General features: G+C 39.1%; 1 protein-coding gene across 1 annotated transcript in view; it reads left to right on the forward strand.

The window, feature by feature from the left end:
* Nucleotides 1–3,011: 3,011 nt before the first annotated feature.
* The window catches only part of uba7 (ubiquitin-like modifier activating enzyme 7), a 34,135-nt gene continuing 11,557 nt past the window's right edge, over nt 3,012–25,589 (forward strand). The window contains exons 1-21 of the mRNA XM_017408067.3: nt 3,012–3,281; nt 3,359–3,527; nt 3,934–4,068; nt 4,217–4,323; nt 4,408–4,498; nt 5,119–5,251; nt 5,411–5,508; nt 5,586–5,735; nt 5,819–5,983; nt 6,359–6,466; nt 6,572–6,652; nt 6,946–7,101; nt 7,318–7,483; nt 7,571–7,767; nt 8,218–8,282; nt 9,512–9,722; nt 12,069–12,143; nt 13,541–13,742; nt 13,829–13,911; nt 16,419–16,511; nt 17,889–18,080. Of these exons, the coding sequence (XP_017263556.1) occupies nt 3,235–3,281; nt 3,359–3,527; nt 3,934–4,068; nt 4,217–4,323; nt 4,408–4,498; nt 5,119–5,251; nt 5,411–5,508; nt 5,586–5,735; nt 5,819–5,983; nt 6,359–6,466; nt 6,572–6,652; nt 6,946–7,101; nt 7,318–7,483; nt 7,571–7,767; nt 8,218–8,282; nt 9,512–9,722; nt 12,069–12,143; nt 13,541–13,742; nt 13,829–13,911; nt 16,419–16,511; nt 17,889–18,080 (2,724 nt within the window). The 5' untranslated portion in view covers nt 3,012–3,234. The remainder of the gene's footprint in view (nt 3,282–3,358; nt 3,528–3,933; nt 4,069–4,216; nt 4,324–4,407; nt 4,499–5,118; nt 5,252–5,410; nt 5,509–5,585; nt 5,736–5,818; nt 5,984–6,358; nt 6,467–6,571; nt 6,653–6,945; nt 7,102–7,317; nt 7,484–7,570; nt 7,768–8,217; nt 8,283–9,511; nt 9,723–12,068; nt 12,144–13,540; nt 13,743–13,828; nt 13,912–16,418; nt 16,512–17,888; nt 18,081–25,589) is intronic.

Consider the following 25,589-nt stretch of genomic DNA (forward strand, 5'->3'; position numbering starts at 1 on the left):
ACAATAAATATTATATATTGCTGGAAAACCTGTTTCTTTTTCTTTAAATGGTGCCACATTTGTTTGGAAAATGCATCTGTGGGTTGTGCCCATGAAAAACTTGTTACATCTTCTCTGCCAAACAACTGAATCTGCTATTGGCTCTTGTTTGATGATGTTAATCAAACTGTATGATTGAAGAAACACAACATTGCTATTCAACAATTTGTTCATTTCACAAACTCGTGCAATGGCGTCCCATTTAGTTTATCAACCAGCAAGTCAGCCAGTGTTGTTGTGTTGGTCCCTGTGGAAGGAACAGCCCTCCAGGTGTCTAACGGGGTTGAGGTCAGGACTGAAGGCAGGTCATTCCATCCTCTACATCTCCCAAAGTCTGAAGGTAGTCTCTGATAAACGCTGCTCTGTGGGGGCCAGCGTTGTTATCTTGGAGGGTCGAGTTCGGTCCCAGACTGTGGAGATACGGGACTGAAGCTGGTTGCTCACAGGTGCTGCCAATCAAAGACCAATCAGGCTCCTGATTGGCAGCAGATGGGGTACAAGAAGCTCAACACAAGGGTCAATAACAGAAGGAGCTGTTTGGTTGTAGGCAGAGAGCATAAGTTTTTCATGGGCAGATACAAATGTATTTTCTCCTCAATGCAGCACAACTCAAAGAAAAATAAACAGACTTTCTGACCATATAACATTTATTGTCAAGCAGCACTGTTACAAAAAAAAATGAGTAATGATAAAAATCCTAAACCAAACACAAATTTCCCTTCTTTTTGTGCTGTCTTTAAAAAAATACGGATAAATGTGCATTATATTAAGATTATTATAGAAAGAAAGAGAGAGAGAGATCCACAGTAATGTTATATAAACTTCTCACACAACTGAACCAATTAACACGGAATGTTTCCGCTCAGAAAAAGGTTACACTAATTTTGAAAAATCAAGGGCCTGAAGCGCCTTCCTCACTCCTGCTAACTTGACCCTCATTTTGTAAATCTGAGTGCTGTTCTGTCCAGCCGCACCCGCCACAAGGAAGTATAAAGTTGTTGCGAAATTAGACCCTCACCACTCCTACCAAATGGAAAAAAAAAAGGATCCTAATAGTTTTCTTTCTCTTAATTCCATCATGAGATCATTCACTTTCCAACTCAGGCGTGACTGAATTGAGTGGAAAATCTTTCCTTGCATTAAAAAAAATTAAAAATCAGTCTTGTGGGGTTTCTGCCAGAAATGAATTGCTTTTACATGAGGTCTGGGGTTATGGAGGCAACTCCAGCCATGAAGCTATGAGAGGAATGTTTTCATTTCTCAGACACACAAAAGCAGACACACAAGCAAAGCAGGTATCAGCTGGAGACAGTGGTTTAACAACTGCAAAACCTCCTGTTTGAAGAAAGGGGAAAGTGATCAAATAAGTAGATTGTTTTAACATATTGAAGCCTAATATTTTATCATCAAAGAGCAAATTTAAATGTTTCAGAAAATACCTGGTTATAAATCCAAAAGTTAAACATCTACTGTTGATTCCAAAGTTCAGCAAACACGGGGGCTGTTGCATTTCTAAAATACACAGAGTAGTGGCAGTTTTCATTCTCACTGTTCAAAACCTCAAACCACAAAGAGCATGCATTGGATTTTCGTGAAAACGTGTTTGACAGATAAAGAAGCAGTATCTAGGCAAAACGAGGATTGATACAAACAAAGATTGCTCCTATTTGTGACAAGTCCCGGCTTGAATAAACCCTTCGATTGTGACTAACACAAAAAAAAAATATCCAAACCAGCAGCAAGGAGTTCACATTCTGTACGAGTTTGTACCAGTTCCTGCTTTTGCCATGGACCATAAATCTGTACAAGGAATATTCTGAGTGAAGCAGGACGGTCTCCAGAGAGATTCATGTTAAAAAATGTCCCAGAAGAGCTTTTAAAAATGATTATCTCCCACAGGTTTAATCTGCTTTTACTTCAAATGTGTGCGTGGAAGGGGTAATTTTAGTCAAGCTCTGTTTAAAACTATGATTCTATTCTTTAAAAAGTCTACTTATAGGCAAACACAAAGTTAAAAATGATTATCTGTAAAAATGTGTGCAACAAACAGAGCCAAACAGGTTTTTTCTCTTAGATAAACTTAATAATTCTAAGTGTGAGAAAACAGTATTAAGAAAAAATAACTGTCACATGCAAAGATTTTGGTCTCTGGTTTCCTTTTTACTTGTAAAATTAAAGACCTTCAGTAAAAATAGGAAGAGTTTCAGTTCATGTAAACAGTTTGCTGGACTATCAACACAGCTGTGTTCAAAATCTAGCTTTACAGCTATGCAGTTTTCCTGTTTGTTTATTTATTTATTGTGTAAATGTGATTGTTTTCCTGTTTAGTTTCTTCAGTACATTTTTTCTTTTTGTATTCAAAGTACTTCTACTTTGTTCCATTTGAATAATTTTGACTTTTAGTAACTTTTATACTCTTTAAGTTATTTCACTTTATTTACAAAAGAAATTCCTATGAAAGTAGCACTTGCATGTTTTTGTCCACTTTTTGCTCCTTTTAGCTTGTAGCTACTGCTTTGCTCATTTTACCTCTAATTTGTTGTTTTGCTCATTTTTGGTTTTAGCTATGGTTTTGCCTATTTTAAGTTTCAGTTTTTGCTGCTGTTGAGCCTATTTTAGCTACAGTTTTCTAGTTTTAGCTTCTAGACATGGTTTTACTCATTTTAGCTTTTAGCTGCAGCTAGCGTCCTTCCTTTTAGCTATCGTTTTGCTCCTTTCAGTTTAATCGTCTCTTCATTTTAACTTTATCTCAGATTCAGCTTCAGCAAAGTCATTCAGCACTCGGCATTCACACTGCATTTTCAGTTCTCCAGTTTATTTATTTCCTGATATTTCACCTGGACAGGGCAGTTTTGCAGATAAGATCAATTTTTTATCGGTTTTGTCTCACTTAAAGCTCCCTCCTGTATTTATAGGAAGTCCTGGCGCGCCCTCTGGTGGCCGATCCGCGCTCCTACACATGTCAAGATCCTCCCTCAGACAAAAAAAAAATCTTTAGAAATGAAAGTGAAATCCCGGCACATTTAAAGTGCTGTCGCCAGAGCTGGCGGTGGGCTTCTTCCTGGTCTGATCTGTTCCCTTCAGCTGTTTTTCTTAGTTTGCTTGTTCGTCTTCTCCTGGAAGACCTTCATCCAGCCTTGGCCTGACCTTCCAAATCTTTGAATCATTTCAAACAGGAAGCTGCGGGACCAAAACATGGCAGGAGCCGGCGAGATCGATGAGGGTTTCTACTCTCGGCAGCTGTAAGTGCAACCAGCAGGCGAGCTTTAATTGTTCCAGCAGCACCGAGCCCATATGTCCATTAAACCTTTTTGCGCAGGTATGTCCTGGGTCACGAGGCCATGCGCCGAATGGGAGCAGCGCAGGTCCTCATAGCAGGGATGAGAGGGCTGGGGGTGGAAATAGCCAAGAATGTGATCCTGTCCGGAGTAAAGTCTGTCACTGTCCAGGATGAGGGCCAGGGTGAGTGGTCTGACCTGTCATCGCAGGTACGTTTGAGGAAAATACACAAACAAATATAAATTTAAGCTGTTATGACTTCCTGTTTGAGCAACAAGTTGACAAACTTCTTCCTGGTCACGTTTGTGGAAATCACTCTGCTCCTCTGTATTAAAATGTTAAATGTTGAATGTGGCACAATCTCAAACACTCATAATTTGGTTTTAAACCAAAAAAAAAAAAGCAGATGTGTATGAATAAAATAAGTCAGTAAGTGAAAATAGATTCAGCTTTCATGTTGATGAACACTCCAGAAGCAGCTGTATGCTTGAATCACTTCATCTGTTCTTGGCTGAAGGACAGAGATTCACAAACATGATGAACAACGTTGTGAACGTTCACTAAAACTGGCTTGTTTTAACAAGTCTGTGTTTCATTTGCTGCCCCCGTCTTCAGTTTTTCCTGCAGGAGTCTTACCTTGGTCAGAACCGAGCCACATGTTCCCTAAAACAGCTGGCTGCCTTAAACCCACATGTGCTGGTGTCTGCGCACCCCGGACCACTGAATGAAAACCTGCTTCAGCAATATCAGGTTTTACTTATTTTCCTTCATGGCGCCTAAAGACTTCAGCTATTAAAGCTATGATATTAAAAGAGAAACCATGATTGGCCCAAAAAACTTCTCACTTTAATGAAATGAAAGTAAAATAAAGGCTTGTTTTTTTCTTTCTTCTTTCCAGGTGGTGGTCCTCACTGACTCCTCACTAGACGATCAGAAGCGTTTTGGTGAATTCTGTCATTCGCGAGGAATCAGGTTTATAGTCGCAGATACAAAGGGTCTCTGTGGGTAAGAACGGGAGACACACTTTCAAAAACAAATTTGTGGGGGTTTGATAAAGAGAGGAAATAAACACTGTGGTGTATTTTACAGACAGCTGTTCTGTGATTTCGGGGAAGAGTTCAAAGTCTTGGACCGGGATGGAGAGACGCCCGTATCAGTGATGATAGAACGAATCACTAAGGTAAATGTTGTCTGTTTTGGTATTTGACATCCAGTTCAAACCCTGCCTAAAGTTTTACTGGAGAACTTTCTATAACAAAATAATAAATAATCACAAATAATCTGTACTGAATGTACTGTTGGAGGAAATCTAAATTTCACGTTTACAAGCTGACTCTGACTTCTTTGAATAAAATCTGACTACTTCCTGAAACAAAACGTGTCTCGGTGGCGTGTAAATGTGTTAAAAGAGGCTCGTGTTGACATACAGTTGAGGTTAGAAGTTTATATCGATGGGCATGAATTTCATATTAGTTTGGGGTCTTTGAGGATTTTTAAAACAGGGTGGAACATTTATACAACGTACAACTTCAAGGATTTTTAAAAACAAATAATGGGCGCACAAATTTCAGCTTATTGGATTTTCACTAATCCTCACTGGGTCCAAACCATTCACACAGGCTCAAATATAAGTTGTATGTAGTATAAATGGTTCACCCTGGAGAAAGAACGACTCAAAAAATCAGTAAAACACAAATTACTCTGACATTCATGCCTGTGATGAGGACATGTAAACTTCTGACTACAGTTGTACAATGTTTATATATTTCTCTTAGGTTTGACTTCATAACTTTGTTTCAGGACAATCCTGGAGTTGTTATCTGCACAGATGACCAGAAACATGGACTGTCGGATGGCTCTAAAGTGATATTTTCTGAGGTCCAAGGCATGACGGAGCTCAACACTCTGGGCCCCGTGGAGATCAAAGTCTGTGGTCGGTGTTGCTTAACTGCAAATGCTTTACATTGTTTAATTGTTCCTTAGCTGTCGGGGAGGAGACTCCCGTAATCTTGAGTCCCTTCAGGTCACGTGACATTCCTCTCATGCCTCTATCATCTCTGAATGAAAATTTAAATTCTCCTTTTGTCACCAGGCCAGTATTCCTTCAGCATTTGTGACACTTCAGTCTTTTCTGAGTACAAACGGGGCGGAGTAGTAACCGAAGTTAAGCAGTCACATACGTTACATTTCGTAAGTTACAAATTTACCATAAACTTTTGGAGGAAAAGGAAGCACCCATTGTTAAATAATAACCATGTGTGTCGCAGAAATCCCTGAACGAGGCTCTAAACGAGAACGAACTGCTGATTCTGAATGACTATGGAAAAGTAACCAGGCATAACACTCTACACCTGGCGTTCCAAGCCCTCCATAGGTTCGTGAAGGAGCAGAAGCGGCTTCCTCATTCTTGGTGTCAGGTCTGTTACGGATGTGATGAGATGGCATGAATCTAATCTCGCTCACGTGAATGTTTCCACTCACTGGTGATGAACTGATGCAGTCAGATGCAGATTCGCTGGTTGCCATCGTAAAAGAGCTGAACGCCGTGGCAAAGCTGGAAGAACTCGATGAGGCTGCAATCCGAAGCTTGTCCTACACCGCCCGGGGCGATCTGGCTCCCATGAACGCTTTCTTTGGAGGGTTAGCTGCTCAGGAAGTTATTAAGGTGAGGTCTAAAATCATCTTTTTGGGTTACTTTTAAGTGTCTCTTTCACAAAGATGTGCAAACGTCAGTCAACCAGCCACAGCATTGAAATGACCCTCCTAATGGGGTTCAAGTCTTCCTAATGTTGGTGCTGGTTTCAAAAATGCAGATCAGCATTGCAAATATCAATTTACAACAGTAGAAAATAAAACAAAAACAGAAACATGGTTAATTAAACTATTGAGAAAAAAAGTTGGCTCTTGAGCAAATTTTCTTAATGACCTTGATGCTCCATCAGATTGGTTCGGGGGACTTTCTCAGTGGTTTTATTGTTGTGGCTGATTAACATGTAGCTTTAATGTTTTCAACTAAACTGCCAATGTGTCTTTCCTGTAGGCATGTAGTGGGAAATTCACCCCTCTTCAGCAGTGGATGTATTTTGATGCACTGGAGTGTCTCCCTGAGGCGGAGAGTGTCTCCCTGGCAAAGAGCTCCTTTTTACCAGTGTGTTTAAACATTTTCCCTCCTTTAAATATTGGCGTCACCAAAACAGCCTCTTGGAGAAAGATTCTGAGGTAATCTGAGTTGTTCTGTGTATCTCGCTGATAGAAAAGCTCAAGGTACGACGGGCAGATCGCCGTCTTCGGGTCAGAGTTCCAGGAGAAGCTCGGGAGGCAGAAGTATTTCCTGGTAAGGACGGTTAAGACATTTGTCCAGCAGAGGGCAGACTTTTCTCACCATTGCAGGAGCTCAGTCTGGAAATGGAGCTCAGCTGGCGTTTCCTGCCAGTGCTGACGTTTTACTACAGAGGCCAAGCTCTTCCTCTGTTTCCTTTTAAAGTGTTATATGTCTGTTTTGGTCACCAGTAAATCTCAAAACATCAGATCACGTTCGACAACAAATACATTTATTTAGCTGAGATTTATTTTCACTGCTTTAGCTCTTGTGAGCTTGGTCTGAAACATTACACTTTATATCTTAAGGTTGGAGCTGGTGCCATTGGCTGTGAGCTTCTGAAAAACTTTGCCCTGATTGGGCTCGGTGCAGGAGAAGAGGGCCACATCACTGTAACAGACATGGACTTTATAGAAAGGTCCAACTTGAATCGCCAGTTTCTGTTCAGGTCTAAGGACATTGGGGTGAGAAAACCACACAGAATTATCACCGTATTAAAAACTCTTTTCTGGATATTTTTATAATTGGACCTTGTAAATAAAATAAATAAAACAATCAGGTAGTTTGTTCATTTTGGACAAATCAACACCTGAGTTCTTCCTGTTTGGAACTTATTTGTTTTCTCTTTTGACAATTCCTACAAATCAACATCAGCCATTTTCTTATTTCCCAACAAACAGAAACCCAAATCTGAAGTCGCGGCCAATGCGGTGTGCGAGATGAACCCACAGATGAAAATCACCGCTCATCAGAACCGTCTGGACCCCGACAGTGAGGGCGTGTATGACTACAACTTCTTCACGGGTCTCGATGGAGTGGCTGCAGCCCTCGATAATGTGGAAGCCAGTGAGGACGTCAACGTTTAATGTTATTTTTAATTCCCACGTAAAGATTTAAAGCACATTTAATGAATCCCTCTTCCTGTTTCCCAAGGGGTTTATCTTGACGGCCGCTGCGTTCAACACCAGAAGCCGATGTTAGAGGGAGGAACTCTCGGATGCCAGGGTCACACTCTGGTGGTGGTGCCGCATCTGACGGAACCTTACGGACCGGCCAAGTCAAGCTCCGGGAACGCCATCCCACTGTGCACGCTGAAGAACTTCCCACACCGAATCGAGCACACGCTGCAGGTAAAAACTTAAAGGGGGTGGCTTTTATCGCTGAGCTGCAACTGTTGGAAGATTATTTGGGGGAAGAAATCCCTCAAAATTGAGGGAAAATTGCAAGAAAATACATGAACTTTCAGCTGCAGTCTTACTGAACTCTGAGTTTTTGAAAGTCAAGGTCTATTTTTGTGAGCACAGCTTGCAAAACTACATTTTTGGTTGTTCACATTATTTTATAGTTCATCTCTAAATTATCTTTTTGACTACCAACTCAATTGGGCTTCTACTTTTACATGAAATTAGATATATGGGTAAAATGATAAAATGTTTATGTCAAGACATCAAAACCTTTTTTTCCACTGGACGGACTAAGTTTTATGCTTTGTGGCATATAGATCTATATATATAGAGAAGCAAAGATCATCGTTATGTGTGTACTTCTCATCACACTAAGTTAACGTATCATCATTTCAGTGGGCCAGGGATCAGTTTGAAGGGCTGTTCAAACAAACACCTGAGAACGTGAATCTCTTCCTGAGGTAAGACAAGATTCTCTCCTCATAAGGTTGAAATGTAACAAGTGACAGATTGCACTCGGTAATCTGCAGTCATTTTACTTTCTCCTTCTTTTTCACTTTTTTTTTTTTGCAAGACATACCAGCAAACCTACAAAAACAAATGAACATTAAGGGTTTTAAGTGGAAAACCCTGTGGATATTTCTGTACAATCAGATGTTTCATTCACAGCGGCTCTAATACTTTTTTCCCCTAAAAATTAACACAATTCTTTAACTAGTTAAAAATGTTCTTGCTCTGAAACATTTTATAAACTGAAGAAGATTAACTCAGTTATTAATTAGGGAATGTTTGACCTTGTTATTTTAAGAAAAATCTTAAATTTACTGATCTTACCACGAGGTATTGAGTTCATCGCAACAAAACCCTAAATTTATTAGTGACAGTTTTAAGCGTTTAGACCTAAACTGTGTTTGGGCTCCCCGGAGCCTTTCTTATTCAGTCATATTTTAAGATGTTTCCATTTTGGTGAGATTTGACGTAATCCTCCTCACTGTAAAGTATTTGCATAGTTTCTTGTGTATTTAAGAGGAGTTAAAAAGAGAACTAACTCAAGCGTGATATTTTCCAGTTTATGTAGCTATAGTTATAGTCCTGCTGATTTTAAGTCACTGTAAATGAGTTCATGGAAAAACAATGATATGATGTTGTGCTATTGTCCCAGCTATGCAGCTACATCAGAAATATGACTCTAATTGTTCCTGTTTTCACCTGTTTACGTTTACCTGCACGCAGAGGAGGACGATCCTATGTTTCCGTGATACAAGGCATGCTCCCATAAACGGCTAATGTAAAAAATGTCAAAACATTTTCCACATAATTATTTTAATTATTTTTTTTTTATGATCGAGCAATTATTATGTTGCAACCTAAAAAATCTGGGCTGGGTCAGTGTAATTTATTTAATTTTATTTTTTGCTATACGTGGGTTTAATTTATTCAGGTTTCTCTTTAATATGTGTAGTAAGCTTTGTTGGAATTCACTAAAGTTAAACACTTTTGTGAAACCAGCAAAAAATCTGTTGCTGTTTGAACAAATACCTGTTTACGTGTTTTTGTGTCAGTTTTATTAAATCAATGAAAATAGACTAAACTGAAACAGCAAGATTGATATGATTTCTTTGCACCGTCTGTATGCGGCACTGTATGTCTGTTACTGAATTACAGTAAATTCCTTCACTTCTTCCTTCAGAGATCCAAAGTTTATAGAGCGGACTCTGACACACGGAGACGCTGAGGCCCTGGAGATTCTTCAAGGTGTTTGGAGCAGCCTGAAGGACATGGACTCCGGAGGACAGCGTCCAAAGAGCTGGGAGGACTGTGTGAGCTGGGCGCGCTGCAAGTGGGAGACGCTCTATAACAACGATATCTGTCAGCTTCTGCACTGTTTCCCTCCTCAAGAGGTAAAAATCACACTTAAAAGAAAAAAAAAAACAAGTGTAGAATCTGTTTATGGACACATGGGGGCACTGATGGTGTGTGTGAGCTCCTTTCATAGCAGTGAGTTAAACCCTGCAGTAAGACATCGGAGCATAAAGAAGCATCAGATTTCACCAGACTCGGATAAAACTATTAACTCTCTCTGAAAGCAGCTGCTGATAAACATCTCTGAGGGGCTTTAAAGGGTTTGTAATCTGTTGTGGCACGCAGACAGAGTGACGTCACATGTTGCTGTCACACCTGGGGTGGTGGGGTGGGGTCACGGATCAGTATCAACCCAAACAGACCCCTCACTAACCCCGATCACTAACCCCCTTCCTTGTGTACGATCACTGACTGTCCTGCATGGTTATGGAAATTCCTCTGACCAATCCCCCCCCCCTTCCACTCACGGCTGTTTAAATATTTAGAAAAGCGTGGAGAATTCCCTGAGCATCTCTTCACAAAAAAAGAAGTTTTCTGCGGTCTTATCTTTATTGACTTGCCTAACTGTCACAAAACCACAACCACATTGACGGTTGTTGTCATAGTTTTGGTTCTCCTTTTTTTTTTTTTATTATTCCTCTTTCATATTTAAATCCGTACACGATTTAAAGTTCTATTGTTCTCTTGGAAAGTCACTTGTTGCCACAGACTTTCTGAGGAACTACGATAAGGGAGCTTATGTCAGTTATCTGTCACAAGCAAACTTGACAAATATTACTGGTACGCAACAAACATAGATAACCATACACATGGTGTAACACCTACTTCTGGCTTTCCAGTCATCACATAGAAGTGAGTGTGGATCTGTGTTTTAGCTGGGTTGTAAAGTTTCAACATACAACGTTTTAATACAACAACAAGCTACTAGTTGTGATTTTAAAATAGAACAAAGAAAACAGTGTTATTCCTCCTGTGCCTGTTATTTTTTTGTCTAATGCTGGTCGCATGTGTGAATATCAGCGTTCTTACACATCTCTTGTTTCGATTTTCCAGGCTTTTTCAAGATTGTCTGTCAATTTGTAGACTATTTTTGACATCGAAGTGCAAACCTTTCCTGTAAATGTGCAGAAAAGAGTGTATTCAAGAGAACAGCAGGAAAAAACACTTTTTCTTTTTCCACACTTATTCAGATCTGTAAAATACATACGTACACATACATGCGTACTGAAACCTTGGAATTTGTTCATGTATTGATTGTAGACAAAGCAAACCTTTAGTCTTTGTTTTTTTTGAAGATTCACACACCTTCTGTTTAAAATAAAAAAAACACAAAGAGTGTGGTATGATCTAAGCCCAAGTAATATACTTTTTTTCCTATTTGGAGGCTAATTAAAAATTTCAAGGACTTATCTCTGGGTTAAAGTTTTGTTTTTGTCTATGTGTACTTTGTCCTGCGGGATACACAGTGTTTCTCTGTAAGTCACACCTTCCCCCTTCAACCAAAAGAAACGAAAGAAAAGCAAAACAAAAATTTGAAACGGCTTTCTCTTCCATAGATCTGAGTTGTCAAAAAACTGAAGTCTACCTGTAAAAACGAAAGATAAAAAGAAATGACAAATCAGTGTTCAGATCCCTTACACTCAGTGAGAATAAAAACACAACAAAAGGACAGAAACTGGTAAATATTATTTACTATGATATAAAATTGAATATAAATACATAGCCAAATATAAAGTCACTCGATTGGGAATATTTAGAGACATTTCATTAAGGTTAGTTCCCTGATTATTATACATATAACTTGTTCACTTTAGCCCTGACCATAAAAGAGACAAAAAGCACCATAATATAGGTGCTTTCCTTGTTTCCTTGTTCCTTGTTTTTAGGGAAAAATCATCAGTTTTTGACCTTCTACCACTGAGTCATTTGAAGTCTGAAAAGGCCTGAAGCTGTTGATGCCTTTTGTCTGCAATCGAAAGCCCCCTGCAGTGAAAACTGCCACAACTAGTAAGAGACTGTCTCTTTCCCCACATTCGGACCATTTGGCCACATCAAAGCTACCAGGGGCTTTGTTCCTTTATCAGGCGTACAAATTGTGCAGTCAACACATGGCTGATAACACTGTTTGTACCTGGATGTCATCCTGCTAGAGACCAAGCAGAGGAGTTATCAGATTATTTACCGACACACTGGATTAGCTGGAGAATTTATCCTGCTAAATGAAGTCTGTCTGTCTGAAACATATATTATGGGTCTCACTTTATGTGGCTGTGACTGGTGAACCGCTCTGTGCTTGTTGCTTGAAGCTACTTTAGAAAAATCTGCTATGATTTTACAGCTGTTTTCTATTTGTGATAAAGAGATTTTCTTTGGCTCCTCTTTAGGTGACTGCCTCTGGTCTCCCCTTCTGGTCTGGAACCAAGAGATGCCCTCACCCTCTGACCTTTGACCCTAGCAACGTGAGTAGTGTCTGCCTCAGTTCATCGTGCAGTAGCTCTGCTGATATACACCCAGTAGTTGGGGGCGTCGGGGGGTGGGGGGGACAAACGACAACAAAAAAAGTCAGTATTTTGCGATAGCTGCTCACATTCCTTCTTTATCTTGTTTGATTGTGACTCTTCTTCTCTCTGATCACCTAATGATCCTTATCAGCGCTACAGATGGATACAGGTAATAAAGGACAGATAAAGATCTGCAGTGTCCTTGTTAGCCAAGCTGTTTGTCTGTCTGTCTGTCAGCAACTGTATAAATGTGATAGTCCAATCGCAGATTTCTGTTAATGTAAAACTGTTCAAATGTAAGCCAAGGGGGTGTTCAGTGGCAGCAAATTTACATCTTACTGCTGGCAGCTCTGATTGTTATTGTACTGAAAGCAAAACTGTACTCTAATGCAGAGAAAAAAAACCAGTGTTGCTTGATTAATGCTTTACACCAAACAGAAGCTACTGCCGCAACGTGCAGTAAAGCTGTTTGTACCTGTGGAGCTTTTTGTTGCATCAATTTTTGCTTTATGTTCAGGGATGTAATTTGGTCTTCATAGATAGTTCGGATTACTTGGAATGGGGGTTCTATGGAAAAGGTACAAGCAGTTATTATCTCACCTGTCGTAGATGTCTCTTTGAACAACTTCATTATGGAGAAATAGTTTAATTCTGACAAAATTGATAAGCTAATGGTTAGCTCAAGTGCAGCCAAAATGGATCGCCGTTGTCTTAAAACGGCTACTCACAATTTTTTTTGTAACAATTCATGTGAATGTTATTTTATAAACATTTACATTTCAGTAAGTTTTGCGTTATATGTTTATTTACATAAAATTCTTTGGTTTTCTTTGGCAGTGGCACTTCTGGTGCAAATCATAGTCAATTCTGGATGGAATATCATAAACTGTCTGCCAGAATGATTATGTAATGCAAAATTGGCAGTGGTGTAAAGATATATAAATTGGCGTTTAGTCAAAGTCCTCTGAAATTATTGTGATTGGAGCAGTTTTAAGATTGTATTAATCCACTTTGGTCTTGGTCCTGCTCAAACTAGACGTTAACTCTGGTTAGAATTAAACTCCATTTCTCCAGCCTGTGGTCCTTCAAAAAGCTATCTACAGCCGATAAGATATCAATTGTTCATAACCTTTCCACAGAACCCTACTTCAAAAGAACCAAACTATCCCTTTAATGTCATTCTTTGCCCACACCACTTTTTTGATAATCCTCTTTCAATTTTGTCATATGGTCCCAGTTCTTGATAGTTTTTAAATCAAGTTTTTTTTTCAATCTGCATAGATTACTTTGTAATCCTTTTACTGGTTTCTCAGATAATAAAATGTAAAAAATATATATAAATATTTGTATTTCAGACTACCCATATGGAATATGTAATGGCAGCAGCTAACCTCTACGGCCAGCTCTTCGGGATCAAAGGGTCAAGAGACCTCGCTTCTATCAGAAAAGTTTTAGAAAAAGTCCAAGTGCCAACTTTTACACCTAAGTCCTCTGTGAAAATTCATCTTACTGACAAAGAGATGGAGGAGGAGAGACAAAAGGAGGGTGATGACGCTGGTGAGTCCATTTTTAATGCTTTTACATTATGTTTCTACCACCTGAGGTCTTCCAACGTCTTTACTCTATCTGTGTCTTTGTCTCAGAAAAAGCTCGACTTGAGGAGCTGAAAGGAAAGCTGTCCTTGGTGAAAAGCTCCACTCAGATGTTCCCCATCGACTTTGAGAAGGTAGAGCACAATAACACCTCTGCTGCACTCTGCGCAGAGTCTGCAGACAGTGACAGAGTGGAGACTGAGCCTTAGCAGGGAGCAGCACTTAAATCTGACGGTGCTTTCAGAGAGTGCGTGAGTCTCAGTGACCTGAATCTGAGCCAGGACTCAACACATTCACGAGACAGAGCTCGATTGTGTTCGGTTTGCACACACAGTGTCTTGAAGCAGAGTTAGATATTTTGGAAAAGTCGTACCCGTTTTCTTTTTATAGGAAATAGGAAAAAGAACAGTTGGGTCAGTGATGAAATGCAGCTCAGCCAACAACTAAAAGTTAAGTTTTAAGTCAGGATTCTGAGTCCTCTGAGCAAAAGTAGAGCATCCATCCACTGCTCCAGTCTGCTCACTCTGAGTCACATCTTTGTATGACATTAAATCAATTTAGGACTAAGCTGAAAGTTCATTTGCAGGGAGATGACAGGGAATGCTTCTGTTGCCCTTCATATCTTCACCAGATGTTTCCTCATATTCATGCACACCTTAAACTAAACAGATTTATTTGGTAGGACAGTGTTTGAGTGAAGGAAATGTGTGTTTTTGTGTTGTTTTCTTTTGTTCTTTGTAGGCTAAAAACACAGGAGCACTTTTTCTTAATGTTGAATGCCCACGCCCCCCCTTTTTGTAGCAAAAAACTCAATTTATTCAGACTGTGTGTGTCCAAAGTCAACATTTTCTAGCATTTTGAATGTAAAAACATTGATTTGTGCTTTTTTTCTAATAACTACCTTTAGGTTTCTTTAGATTTTTCAGTTCTTTGGACTCTCTGAGGGAAACTCAGGTTTTTTTTTTTTTCCTTTTTGTGTGTTCATGCTGCTGATAAAAACATTGAAATGATGGAAAAGTCATACTCAAAAAAAAAAAAAAACCCACAGACTTTACCTGTCTGATGTTTTTCCCAAAGATTACAAAGCTGTTTTTTTTTCTCATAAAAGCAGTGCTTTGTTTTTATGTTTGACCAGTTGCTGAACATTTAGGTCTATTCACTACACAGCCATGTCACGGGCACTGACATTTACCTTTGAGATAAAACGATACCTTTTTCTTGAGGCAGTAGCTTAGAAAATTCCCGCATTACGACTTAAAATAAACTACCATTATCTTGATTTCTGGTGAACAAAGAAACAAGGAGTTTGTTTCCTCCAGTAGAAAAATGATATTGAAGGTTTATTCAGTCAAAAGGCCTTTTTTGCTTTTAGTGCTCAAAATTATAACAATTAAAAGTTGGTTTGCATCCAGAAGAGATTTTGGAGTATTAGAAATAAATATCTTCTCAGCCTGTTTTTTGAGCAGCCATATTCTGTCTGAATTTAATGAATGCATGTTGTGACCAAAACTGTTTTCAGACTTGAATTGATCATCTTAAAAAGAAATTACTTGTAACTTCTTCTAATAAAGTCCCTCAATTTTTAGAAGTTGCAGTCATTATGGAGACAGAAATGTTGAGAATTCAGTATAAATCAAACCATAGACCCAGCCTACCCAACAATAAATGAATGAAAATAGAAAATAATATCTATCTATGTGAATGCAAATGATTTTTGTAATATTTTCCTAAATAATTGGGAGCTTCTTCTTTTAAATATAGATATGAAGCTACGTGATATAACTTATCTTCTGCATCTGTCTATAAGTGCTCCTAAAATCTTTAAAAAAAAAAAAACACCTCCTCCTTATTTCTACATACAGTAGTAGCTTCAGAGCTTCGGAGCTGAAGTTGATTAAAAGAAACATTGTTTTGAAGGGTGTGTTGGTTGAGGAAATATCTTAACATCAGACACAGACTAACACCAAGAACACCAAGGATGCAGTTCTTCTTCTGCAGATTATGTTAGAGAAACCAGGAAGATATTTGACTAATATTAATAGACCACCTGACTGAGAGTGTGGTAAATCTTATATTGACTCGGTGGAGGCCGTTAATCAAAGTGCATGAGGTAAGACAGGCACCTATTGAATGTCTTCTTGAATAAAAACAAGATTCCCAAACTCCCCTCTCTCAGTTTGAGCCCTGCATGCCCTGGTCATGCTGTGGAAAGATGGAATGTGTGTAGAAGGGTTTTTTAAGGCATCAGGTTGCCAGCTTGGAGCTTCCTCATCACCCCTAAAGCCATCTTAGGGTGACAGTCAGTCTCAAAGCTTTTGTAGAGCTGACGTCAGCCGCCACTTTGATCACAACAAAAATCTCAGTTTCACCGAATTCTGACGTGGTGACCACAGAAGGACAGCAACAAAGCAGGTCCGGGGGGGAAACAGCATCACCTGGCATGGACATGGTTCTGATCTGCACTATTGGACCTTCCAGTATTATGAATTAAGTTCTGAATGTGGAGCTTCAAACCCTTTCATGAAACTGTAACTTTCCATTTAGTATGTGTGCTCGTGATAATGAAACCATATTTGATATTAAGTTGCATAATGTTGATGTGTGTCAAGTTTTGACTAATGTATTTTTGAAATCCTAACAGGATGATGACAGCAACTTCCACATGGACTACATTGTGGCCGCGTCTAACCTGAGAGCAGAGAACTACGACATCCCTCCAGCTGATCGCCACCAGGTCAGCATCGTGTGCATCCAATCTACACAGACATCTGTGAACAGGGATGTTTTTTTTGCGGGAAAATGAAACAAATGAAGCCGAGATGAAGGGTAATATAAGACGGGGATAGAAAAGGTGCAGCAGCAGACTTGTCTCCCCCCCTCCCCTGGGGTCATGTTTTTTTTGTTGGCTGTACTCACACCTGCCCTGAAGCCACAAGAGCAGCCTCCTCACCTTTTGTTCCCGGAGCAGAACTAATCACAGCACTTTACCTGCTGCCTGGAAGGTGACACCTGAGCCAGGCCCACTGCTGCTGGAGACAGATGGAGGTTTACAGGGAGGAGGGGAGGGGAGGGAGTGACGAAGGGTTCGACAGAGGGGGAAAATTAAAGGGCAACAGAGAAGAAAGAAAACGAGGAAGAGGACAAANGAGTGAGGGGAGACAGAAGACTGTAATGGTGCAAACATTTCCACACGCCGTGTCTCGTTGGAGAGCCGCTTAAACCTTAGTCATCAATTTAAGCCAGCTCACAAACTGTAAAATGCTATTTTACAAACATATTACATATAATTCATGCTGTTTTTAGGAGCAAGGCTGTATTTGGAAAATAAATACAGGAAAATTAAAAAAAAAGTAGATTTGTCAAAATGTGTACCTGTATAATTCACTAATTTTATTATATCTTTTTTTGGGGGGGGGGGCATGTGAATCTGTTTTTCTACTTCTATTAGACCAATGATTCCCAAAGTTGGGGTCGGGACCCCAATGTGGGTCACCCAACATCAAGCAGGGGTCCTTAGATACTCTCCAAATATCAAGTTACAAATAAAAACCCAGTTTTTATTAAATATTTACGCCATAATTGTTACAGAGAATTGAAACACAAGTCATTTAATGATTTAAAAAATAGCAAAATGGATGCTAAGACTGTTTGTATTGTCATTATGCCCTTATTTACCTTATTTACTTTTGGATATTTAAACAGCCAACAGATGGGGTCACACACCTTTGTCATTGTTATTTTATGGGTCGGAAACTGAAAAGTTTGGGAACCACTGTATTAGACTATTTGTAGCAGAGAAATAAAGCACATTATTAAATTCCATTTTGGAGAAATGATATGCACAATTGTTACTAATAATAGTTCAACACAATAGTATTTACCTGTTGATACGTGTTTGAGAAGTTTGAACTACATACAATGTTCAGGTTTCTTTTTAAAATTGTAAATGATTACAAATATCTAATGAGCAAATAATGTGTGATTAGTAATGCATCTCTTCGTGGTCAGTTGTTCAGGACTTCTTAAAGCCCTTCACAGGATTTAGATGTTTTCTGTAAAAACCGAACCCTTTTTTATTGACAGTATTTCCTTCTCGCTGTCTCCTCTCCAGAGTAAGCGCATCGCTGGAAGAATTATTCCTGCCATTGCCACCACCACAGCAGCGGTGGCAGGCCTGATGTGCCTGGAGCTGTTCAAACTGGTCCAGGGTCACGAGAAGATCGGCTCCTACCGCACGGCTTTCCTCAACCTGGCCGTCCAGTACTTTGTCCTGTCCCAGCCGTGTCGCCCGCAGAGCTTTGAAGTGAGTAGCAGTTTTACACAACCCCGGCCGAGCTCCGGTAATTCTGCAGGGCGTTCAAGAACAAGATCTATGAAGGACTGAGTCGCACAAAGCCTGAGGAAAGCACCTTATACGGTCATACAGACCCCCGCTTTATATACATGCATTCATCATTCATTGGGGATAAATCTTTTTTTAAGTGAATGTCTTTCCACGTTGGGTGGAGAGCATGAAGGTCGTGAATGAGTGCTTTCAGATTGAGAGCCGGCTACAAACTGTCAGTGTCTTGTACGTAAGCCTGGTATTTAGCTGGCTCCGCATAAACCTCGGGATATTTTAGAGCAAACAGACCCGGGCTTGCCTCTGTTTGAACACACGAAGTGAATTCAAGGTGACTGTAAATCAACCAGAAAAAAATGTGATTTATTCTTTAGGAAAACATGATCTTAGGGTCAGATTGAATATGAAGACTTATGTTATCGTGAGTTTAAGAAGTCACAGAGTGGGCGTGTTGGGTTGTGTCGATTATTTAAAGCACAAATGTAAAAATAATACTAATCAAACTCAAAAGCTGGTTGCGGTTCAACTCTATGATGGTGTCCCATCAGTTCATTTTGTAGCCCTCTCGCTGTTTGTCTTTAAAACTCACCTTTAATGGTAATAAGTTATTACACCCAAACTTAAAGGCTCTTCCCTCTCATGCCATCAAACCTCTGACAGGCAAAGGTCACCTGGTGTCACCAAGTGGGGTGACTGTGTGCTGTGCAACTCGAGGGTGCAGTTGCAGTTGAAACAGTGTCGGTCTGGTTTCAGCTTCAGTTACAGACAAAGAATTCAGCATCTGCAGAAAAGGGCCGCCATGATGACAGAAGCAGCTGCTTCTCAGAGGCTCCAGACCTTCTTCCTCGGTTCTCACGTCCAAAGATGCCAGCTTCTCACTGTTCTGGCTTGATGAACTCGTTTGTATTTATTTTATCTCTTTATGTCAGATTGGATAAACACCAGGTTCCCAAAGCAGTATGGCTCTGTGAAGTAGATGATATTACTTAAACACGCGATCTATTAAAGTGTTCAATCATTTTGCTCGAGATGTGTGCAGATATTAGAGTATTTAGACCTAGCCTGTTGTGGTTTCTATTAAATCATAATAAAGCTTTCAGGATTAATTTCCTAAGAGGCCAGAGCACAGAGTAAACAACTTTGAGAAAAAAAACTATCTTTTTTTCCTCAAAGTTACCCTTAAATGATGAACACATGTACATTCTTATTCATCGATCTAAGTGGCAATGATCTCATTTCTGTCAGAGAAAACATTTCTGTCCTCTCTTCTCATGGTAATTTTACCAACCAGTGGGGTTCTAATTTTTATTTTTAAGGGGCTGATGGATCCACGACACTAATGAGTGAATATAAGGGTTGTAATGGAAAGTCTGCCATTAACTGCAATTAGATTGTAAAGAAAATCTGTTCCACATGCTGCAATTTAAGGAAACTCTGGCAGAGGATAGTACAGGTAGCGAAGCATTTTCTTCATTAGCATCCAGCTTCTCAGTTTTTTTTTTGTTTGTTTGTTTTGTTTTGTTTGGGTTTTTTTTTTTTTCAAATTTGAACCTAAACAAATGATTGATCAGTTGGGGATAATAAGCATTTCGCCTTTTGTTTTGTTTTTGTTTGCTGTTAATAAATGCCTGTTAAGGTAGCCAACTTTCTTTTTTATAAAAAAAAAAAAAAAAAAAAAAAAAACATAAATCATGTTGATAACAGTGCTTTTATTCCGAAAAATTAACAAATGGAAGTAGAAGTAAGTGGAACAGAAAGTCTTGGCTTTTAAGAAAATATTGTTGTCATACTGAGGTAGTAATGTTCATTTCTGCATCAAAAAAGAGAATGTATCCTTAGGATCTAACTAACAACTTTCCATTTTAGTCCTGTTTTAATTAGCTGATCCAGTTCTGCAGATTATATTCTTTCTACTTTAAGTTGTTTTGCAAAAATAATTTCCAACTCCACATTCGAAATCATTCAGTTTTGTTCATCTGCGTCAGAATAGGGCAGTGATTCAGAACAATAAAGTAATTATCTCTGATTATTTCATGATAGTTAATAATAACAGATGTTGTTGACAAAATTTTTGTTTTAAATCACTTCGTTCCTCTCCAGCTTGTTTATGCTGAGACATTTGCGCATATATTTTACATCTAATCTTTTGTCTGCGTCACCATCAAATAAAATTTCCGGTGCTTTAGTTTAAAACAGTTTTTTCAGGACGGACTTTTTACCATCCAACCTGTCAGCTTCTCTCACTGGCTCTCAGGCATGCCAGCCTAAAATCCTACATTTGTCATCTAATATTTATATAATTATTCTGCAAATGACAACATAATAACTTGTGCAAAAACTGGTTTGACTTTAGGTTTCATTTGAGTAGCTTTATTTAGCCAAAACATTTTAAGTTCAGATAATTCTTATTAAAGACATCCTGTAATGCTTTTATGTTATTTTTTAAAACTGTCATATACTGACGTAGATTTAACCTGTTATATTGATCAGTCTAGCTAGTTTTCCTTGGTGTGCAGCTTACATTGATTTACATTCAAATCATGGTACAAGGTTTAGCATTTGCTGATTTCTGGCTGATATGTGCAGAGATTTGAAATCCTAAATGCTTTTCCAACAATCTAAACACTCCCTGTGCCTGACTTTTTGTCTAGACGTTATGTCACCAAAGAATAACATAACTTTAAGACTCCTTTACAGTTTTAAGCATTTTTGTTTCTGGAGTGTAGTTTTCCAATTGTACTGTACTGGTATATAGAAACGGAGTATGTAAATTAGAAAAAAACAAAACAAAAATTAGTCTACAAAGAAAAATGAATCAGTGGTTTTGGTATTGACACACTCTTATCTCTAATCTGAGTTTAAGCAGGGTTTCAGCTGACGCCTTTTGAAGCAGCTGCAGACGTGCAGCTGTTAAATCTCACTGATCCGACATGCAGAATCAGGAGCTCAGGTTGCCTTTGCAATGGCTTAGGCCTCTCCAGTCACGAGATCAGACTCCGTTTATTAGCATCAAATAACACCCCTCACATCTCTCTGAGTTTACTGGTAGCCCACCCACAGTTTGTTCAAAGTTAAGTGTGCCACATCACAGCACTGCCAGATGTTTGCCAGTGGCCACAGCTCAACCTGTCTTGTCATGACTCCATAGAGCTGAAAATGTTGGGAATGCTCATATCGAAAACTTTGTGGAAAAGCTTTGTAATATTCTATCAGAGTCATTCTGCCACCATCCCAATCATTTTCCAGGGCTTGTTTTTATAAACCAGCTGCTTCCCAAAATAGGAAGTTGCCCAGGCTCTCCCCTGCTGCTTCTCCTCTCTGGATGGGGGGGAGAGAAATATATAAACACGCTGGAGGTTGTCCTTGACTGCTCAACACTGCAGCACAGTCTACTTCGTTGTGTCTTTCACTCAGGGAACCAAGGCCAAAACTTCAAAAACACAGGAAGTCTGGCAAGTTGGAAAAAAAAAAATCTTCAATGGCTGAAAATGCCTGCACAGAATCGGCACACAGACGTAGACAGGAAAACCATGTTACTAGGTTCACATCTGCCAAATCATTTTCTGTGAAGAAAACCCCCTTCATTGTTGTGTGTGTCTGAATGAGCAACTACAGATAAATTCGCCGTGTTGATGCATGAAAGTATCTTTGATGTTTTTCAGGTGCTTTTGGTTTTATAGCCCACAGCTACCTGATTTGCTGTTGTTCGCTGTTATACACCAGACAGCTGTTATTGGAAAATAAACTATCTGTATTTTACCTGGATTGAAAACACTGAATATTGCAGATAGTTTAGTTAATGAAGGAGATGTTATGTTTCTCAGCAGTTAGGGGAGACTAAAACAGATGCATAAAAGGAAGTAAGTTTAAGTTCCTCTCAATAAATGCTCTCAGAAAACAAAATCTCACATATAGGATGTTGCATACATTGGTGTACATTTTGTTGGTGTTCTACACATACATATGAGAGGTGGAATGAAGGATTGAAGTTGAGGATGGCCACAGTGTCAAAAGGATTTGTGTGTCTTGCGACAGTGTTATCTATCAGCTCTTGCAAATCATGAGAACACAATAATGTCACAGTGAGCTGCCTCTGTTTGGTTGGTGTCAGCTACTAAACGACAACAAAGGATGGCTACTTTGTGCCAAATGGGTGACTGATGTTTGAAAAAAAGAACTTAATAAATACTCTGAGAGCAGAGAAGATTATTAAGTGTTTTCCTGCAGCTGTGAGCTTCAGTAAAATGCAGAAAGGCTACCTGAGGCGAAACAAGGACATGTTTCAGCCATGATCCTCGATCCCTGCAGCAGCTTGCCCAGCTCTCAGTTCCAGTGTATGCTGTTTTTACTTGCCTCCTGGTTGTGTGCCATAAAACACTACTTTCCTTTTCCTTACCTGTGCACCCAACTTCTTCACCCCGTCCTTTCACTCGCTCTTGGTTTCCCTCTTCTTTACTTTAACCTCTTACTCTAACTAAAATTGCAGCACAAGCTACTGATCTTAAGAGGCTGATCACAGGTCAATGTTCACACAATTTGTATTTATTTATTTATAAATTCTCGCAAAAGACTCATATTTCTCCTTTGCACAGGCTGCAATCTAAGCAAATTTAGCAAAAACCAAGGATAAATTTGAGCTTGTGTGTCAATCTTTTCCAGTCGCTTTCTTATTTTTTCAGTTGTTTTCACAACTTGTTTATCTGTATATGCATTTACAAGCAAAAAAAAAAAATGATGCTAGCATGTTTATGCATGCATACAGTTTGTTGAGTTAGAAAAGAATTGCCAACATACCGATCGGTTTGCGATTAGAGTTCTTGCATAATTGAAGGCCATACATCTGTCACACCAGTACCAGAGAGTAGCTCAAAAGGGAGGAACAACAAAGAAGGGGAGGCTTACCTCACATGTGGTTAAACCTCTGTTGGCCTCCTCAGACGATGTCAGTGAAAGAACAGGGGTGAACATGATCCAGGACCCTCTGGATTCCCAAAGGACCACAGCGAGCATTGTGCAGTTTGTAACTTAAGACGCAGACATGAATGGTGCTGGTGGGATAATGACTAATCTGTGATCAACATTAATGGCTTGTGCCTTCTGTTGTTTTTCAGGAGTTTGTTTGTTTTGTGTTGGTTGCCCTTATGGTGTTAAGCCACGCATTGTCCCAACTGCTTTATTGTTTAATACCTGCTGTGTCTTTGCCCCCCATAGATCAACACTTTCCTTTTTGTGTCAGTATTACGTCTGTAGATGGGGTCTTCATTTGGGCAGCATCAGACAGGAGATTGCACAAAAGTGATAAAGCATATAAACACAAACAAGAGGATGTGATAAAAAGAAAACTCCCAAACTAGAAATCTAGACGTCAAAATCTTTTACTTTAATGAAAGTGTGACACTGCTCATAAACTCACCCTGCCCTGTCTCCGTTTAGCCATGTTAGTCACTCTTTGAGGCATGGTGTTTTTGTTGGACAGGCCTAAAACAAACTGAATCAGGATTTAAACTTGTGTCACTTTTCTGCAGGTTTCTACTCCAAAAAAGGTTTCTTTGAGCACCACTCTGAAGCTGGTTTTGACTACTAGCATTGGGTCTTTATAAATAAATTCATATTTTCCGCTACTGCAGTATTGAATATGAGCCTTGTGGTAAATCCAGTGTATGTGAGACATCAAAGTAGAATGTGTATAATTAACCCAAATAACAGTCCATTAACAGACATTCATGCCTGGTGGGACTTCAGTAATGCACCAGTGATGACAGTAAATGGCCTGCAAAATTGTCATTAGCAGTTAATTTTTTATATTTACAAGCATTCAGCCACGTCATAGAAAATATTCATTTAGCTACAGTGTGACCCTGTCCACACCGACACAAAGTCTGTGCAAAACAATCTTTTTCTGCTGCGTTTGAGCGTCTCATCCTCGAGCAAATATCATTTTATTGTGATTAAAAACAAATTTCTTTGCTTTCAAAGTTAACATTATTTTAAGAACTCAGTTTACTTTGCACCTGCACATTTTTGCTTTGTCTACTGAGCAAGCACTAAAGGCTTCAGTAGATGGATAGAATGCAGAAACACACATTTATTACACGCTGATGTAAATTAAATAACATTAGTATTCATTTTGATGTAAAATTTATTGCTCTCCAGCTTCAGTCTCTTCAGCATGTGCTGCTTCTTCAGGTTCCAGCATGTCAGTGACCCATTTGTCAGAGTTTTATTGACTCAGTACTTCTGCCCGGGGTCATCAGTCATGTGGAGAGTTGTTATCTTCTCATTTGAAAGACAATCACATTGAGGCTCTATTTGTTGTTTTACACGTCAGTAGAAGCCTTTCAAAAGCAATGGAGTGCTTTTTAGTCTGTGTGTCAGCTGAGAAGTGTCTGTGTCGTACACCTCCTCCACCCTGAAGCAGAACATCACAAGTTTGCTGTCAAACAGTGCAGCTATATTTAAAGCGTTTTTACTGATGGATGTTTAGGTTTTGCATCAATCTCATCTACGTAGATTGAAAGGTTGATTTCCTGTCAACCTTCTGGGTTTTATCAATCGCAGAGGGCTGAATGAACAGTTGGAGGTCTCGGCCATCTGTTTCTTCACTGCAGGCCAAAGAGGCCGGTGATCAATACGGATCGAACAGCAGATGACACTACTAACTAAACAAAGGCACATTTTACATGACAGTGCTGTTGTTTTGTTGTAATAATAAAATGAAAAAAAAAACAAGGCTTTGCATGAAAACATAAACAGATGGTTCTCATGAGATGTGTGCTAACTGCTTTCAAATATTTGACTTTTTTATTAGGCCAAGTTAACATCAAAGTGTGATCCACATGTTGTAATTCTAAAATTATTGATCATTTGGTCTTGATTACATTGAAAAGAATGCATGTCCCATAGCGCCCTGCATGCCAAAGTTTTAAACAAAGATCTAGTGTGATCAACTAGGACTGTTGTAGATGTAGATCCAATTATTAATTTCTAAAAGTTTTAATAAAATTTGTCACTGACTCATGAAATATTTTGCAAACAGACAGACAGAGTTGACTCCAACATTTATTGACATTGATTTAAACAAAGATCGTGTGCATTCTGTTAATGCTTGAAGTATGTGATAGGGATGACTCTCAGCTACTACCACACCAGATTTTAACTCAGAATCTGTAAAATTAACTGAGTTATACCTTTTTGTTTTTAGGTTTGTTAAGATTAATTAGTTGTGGCAACCATCTTGAAATGACTCTAAAAGTTAATCAGTTGTAGATGTACATTATATATTATTTTCATTTAAATGCAGCTGATCCAGAACGTTGCTTGCAGCTGATCCAGAATGCTGCTGCTCGTGTTCTCACTAAAACCAGGAAGATAGAGCACATAACACCAGTTTTAAAGTCCCTACACTGGCTCCCTGTAGCTCAAAGAATAGACTTTAAAATACTGTTGTTAGTTTATAAATCACTGAACGGT

Source organism: Kryptolebias marmoratus, linkage group LG4 (assembly GCF_001649575.2).
Source record: "Kryptolebias marmoratus isolate JLee-2015 linkage group LG4, ASM164957v2, whole genome shotgun sequence".
Taxonomy (NCBI): Eukaryota; Metazoa; Chordata; class Actinopteri; order Cyprinodontiformes; family Rivulidae; genus Kryptolebias; species Kryptolebias marmoratus.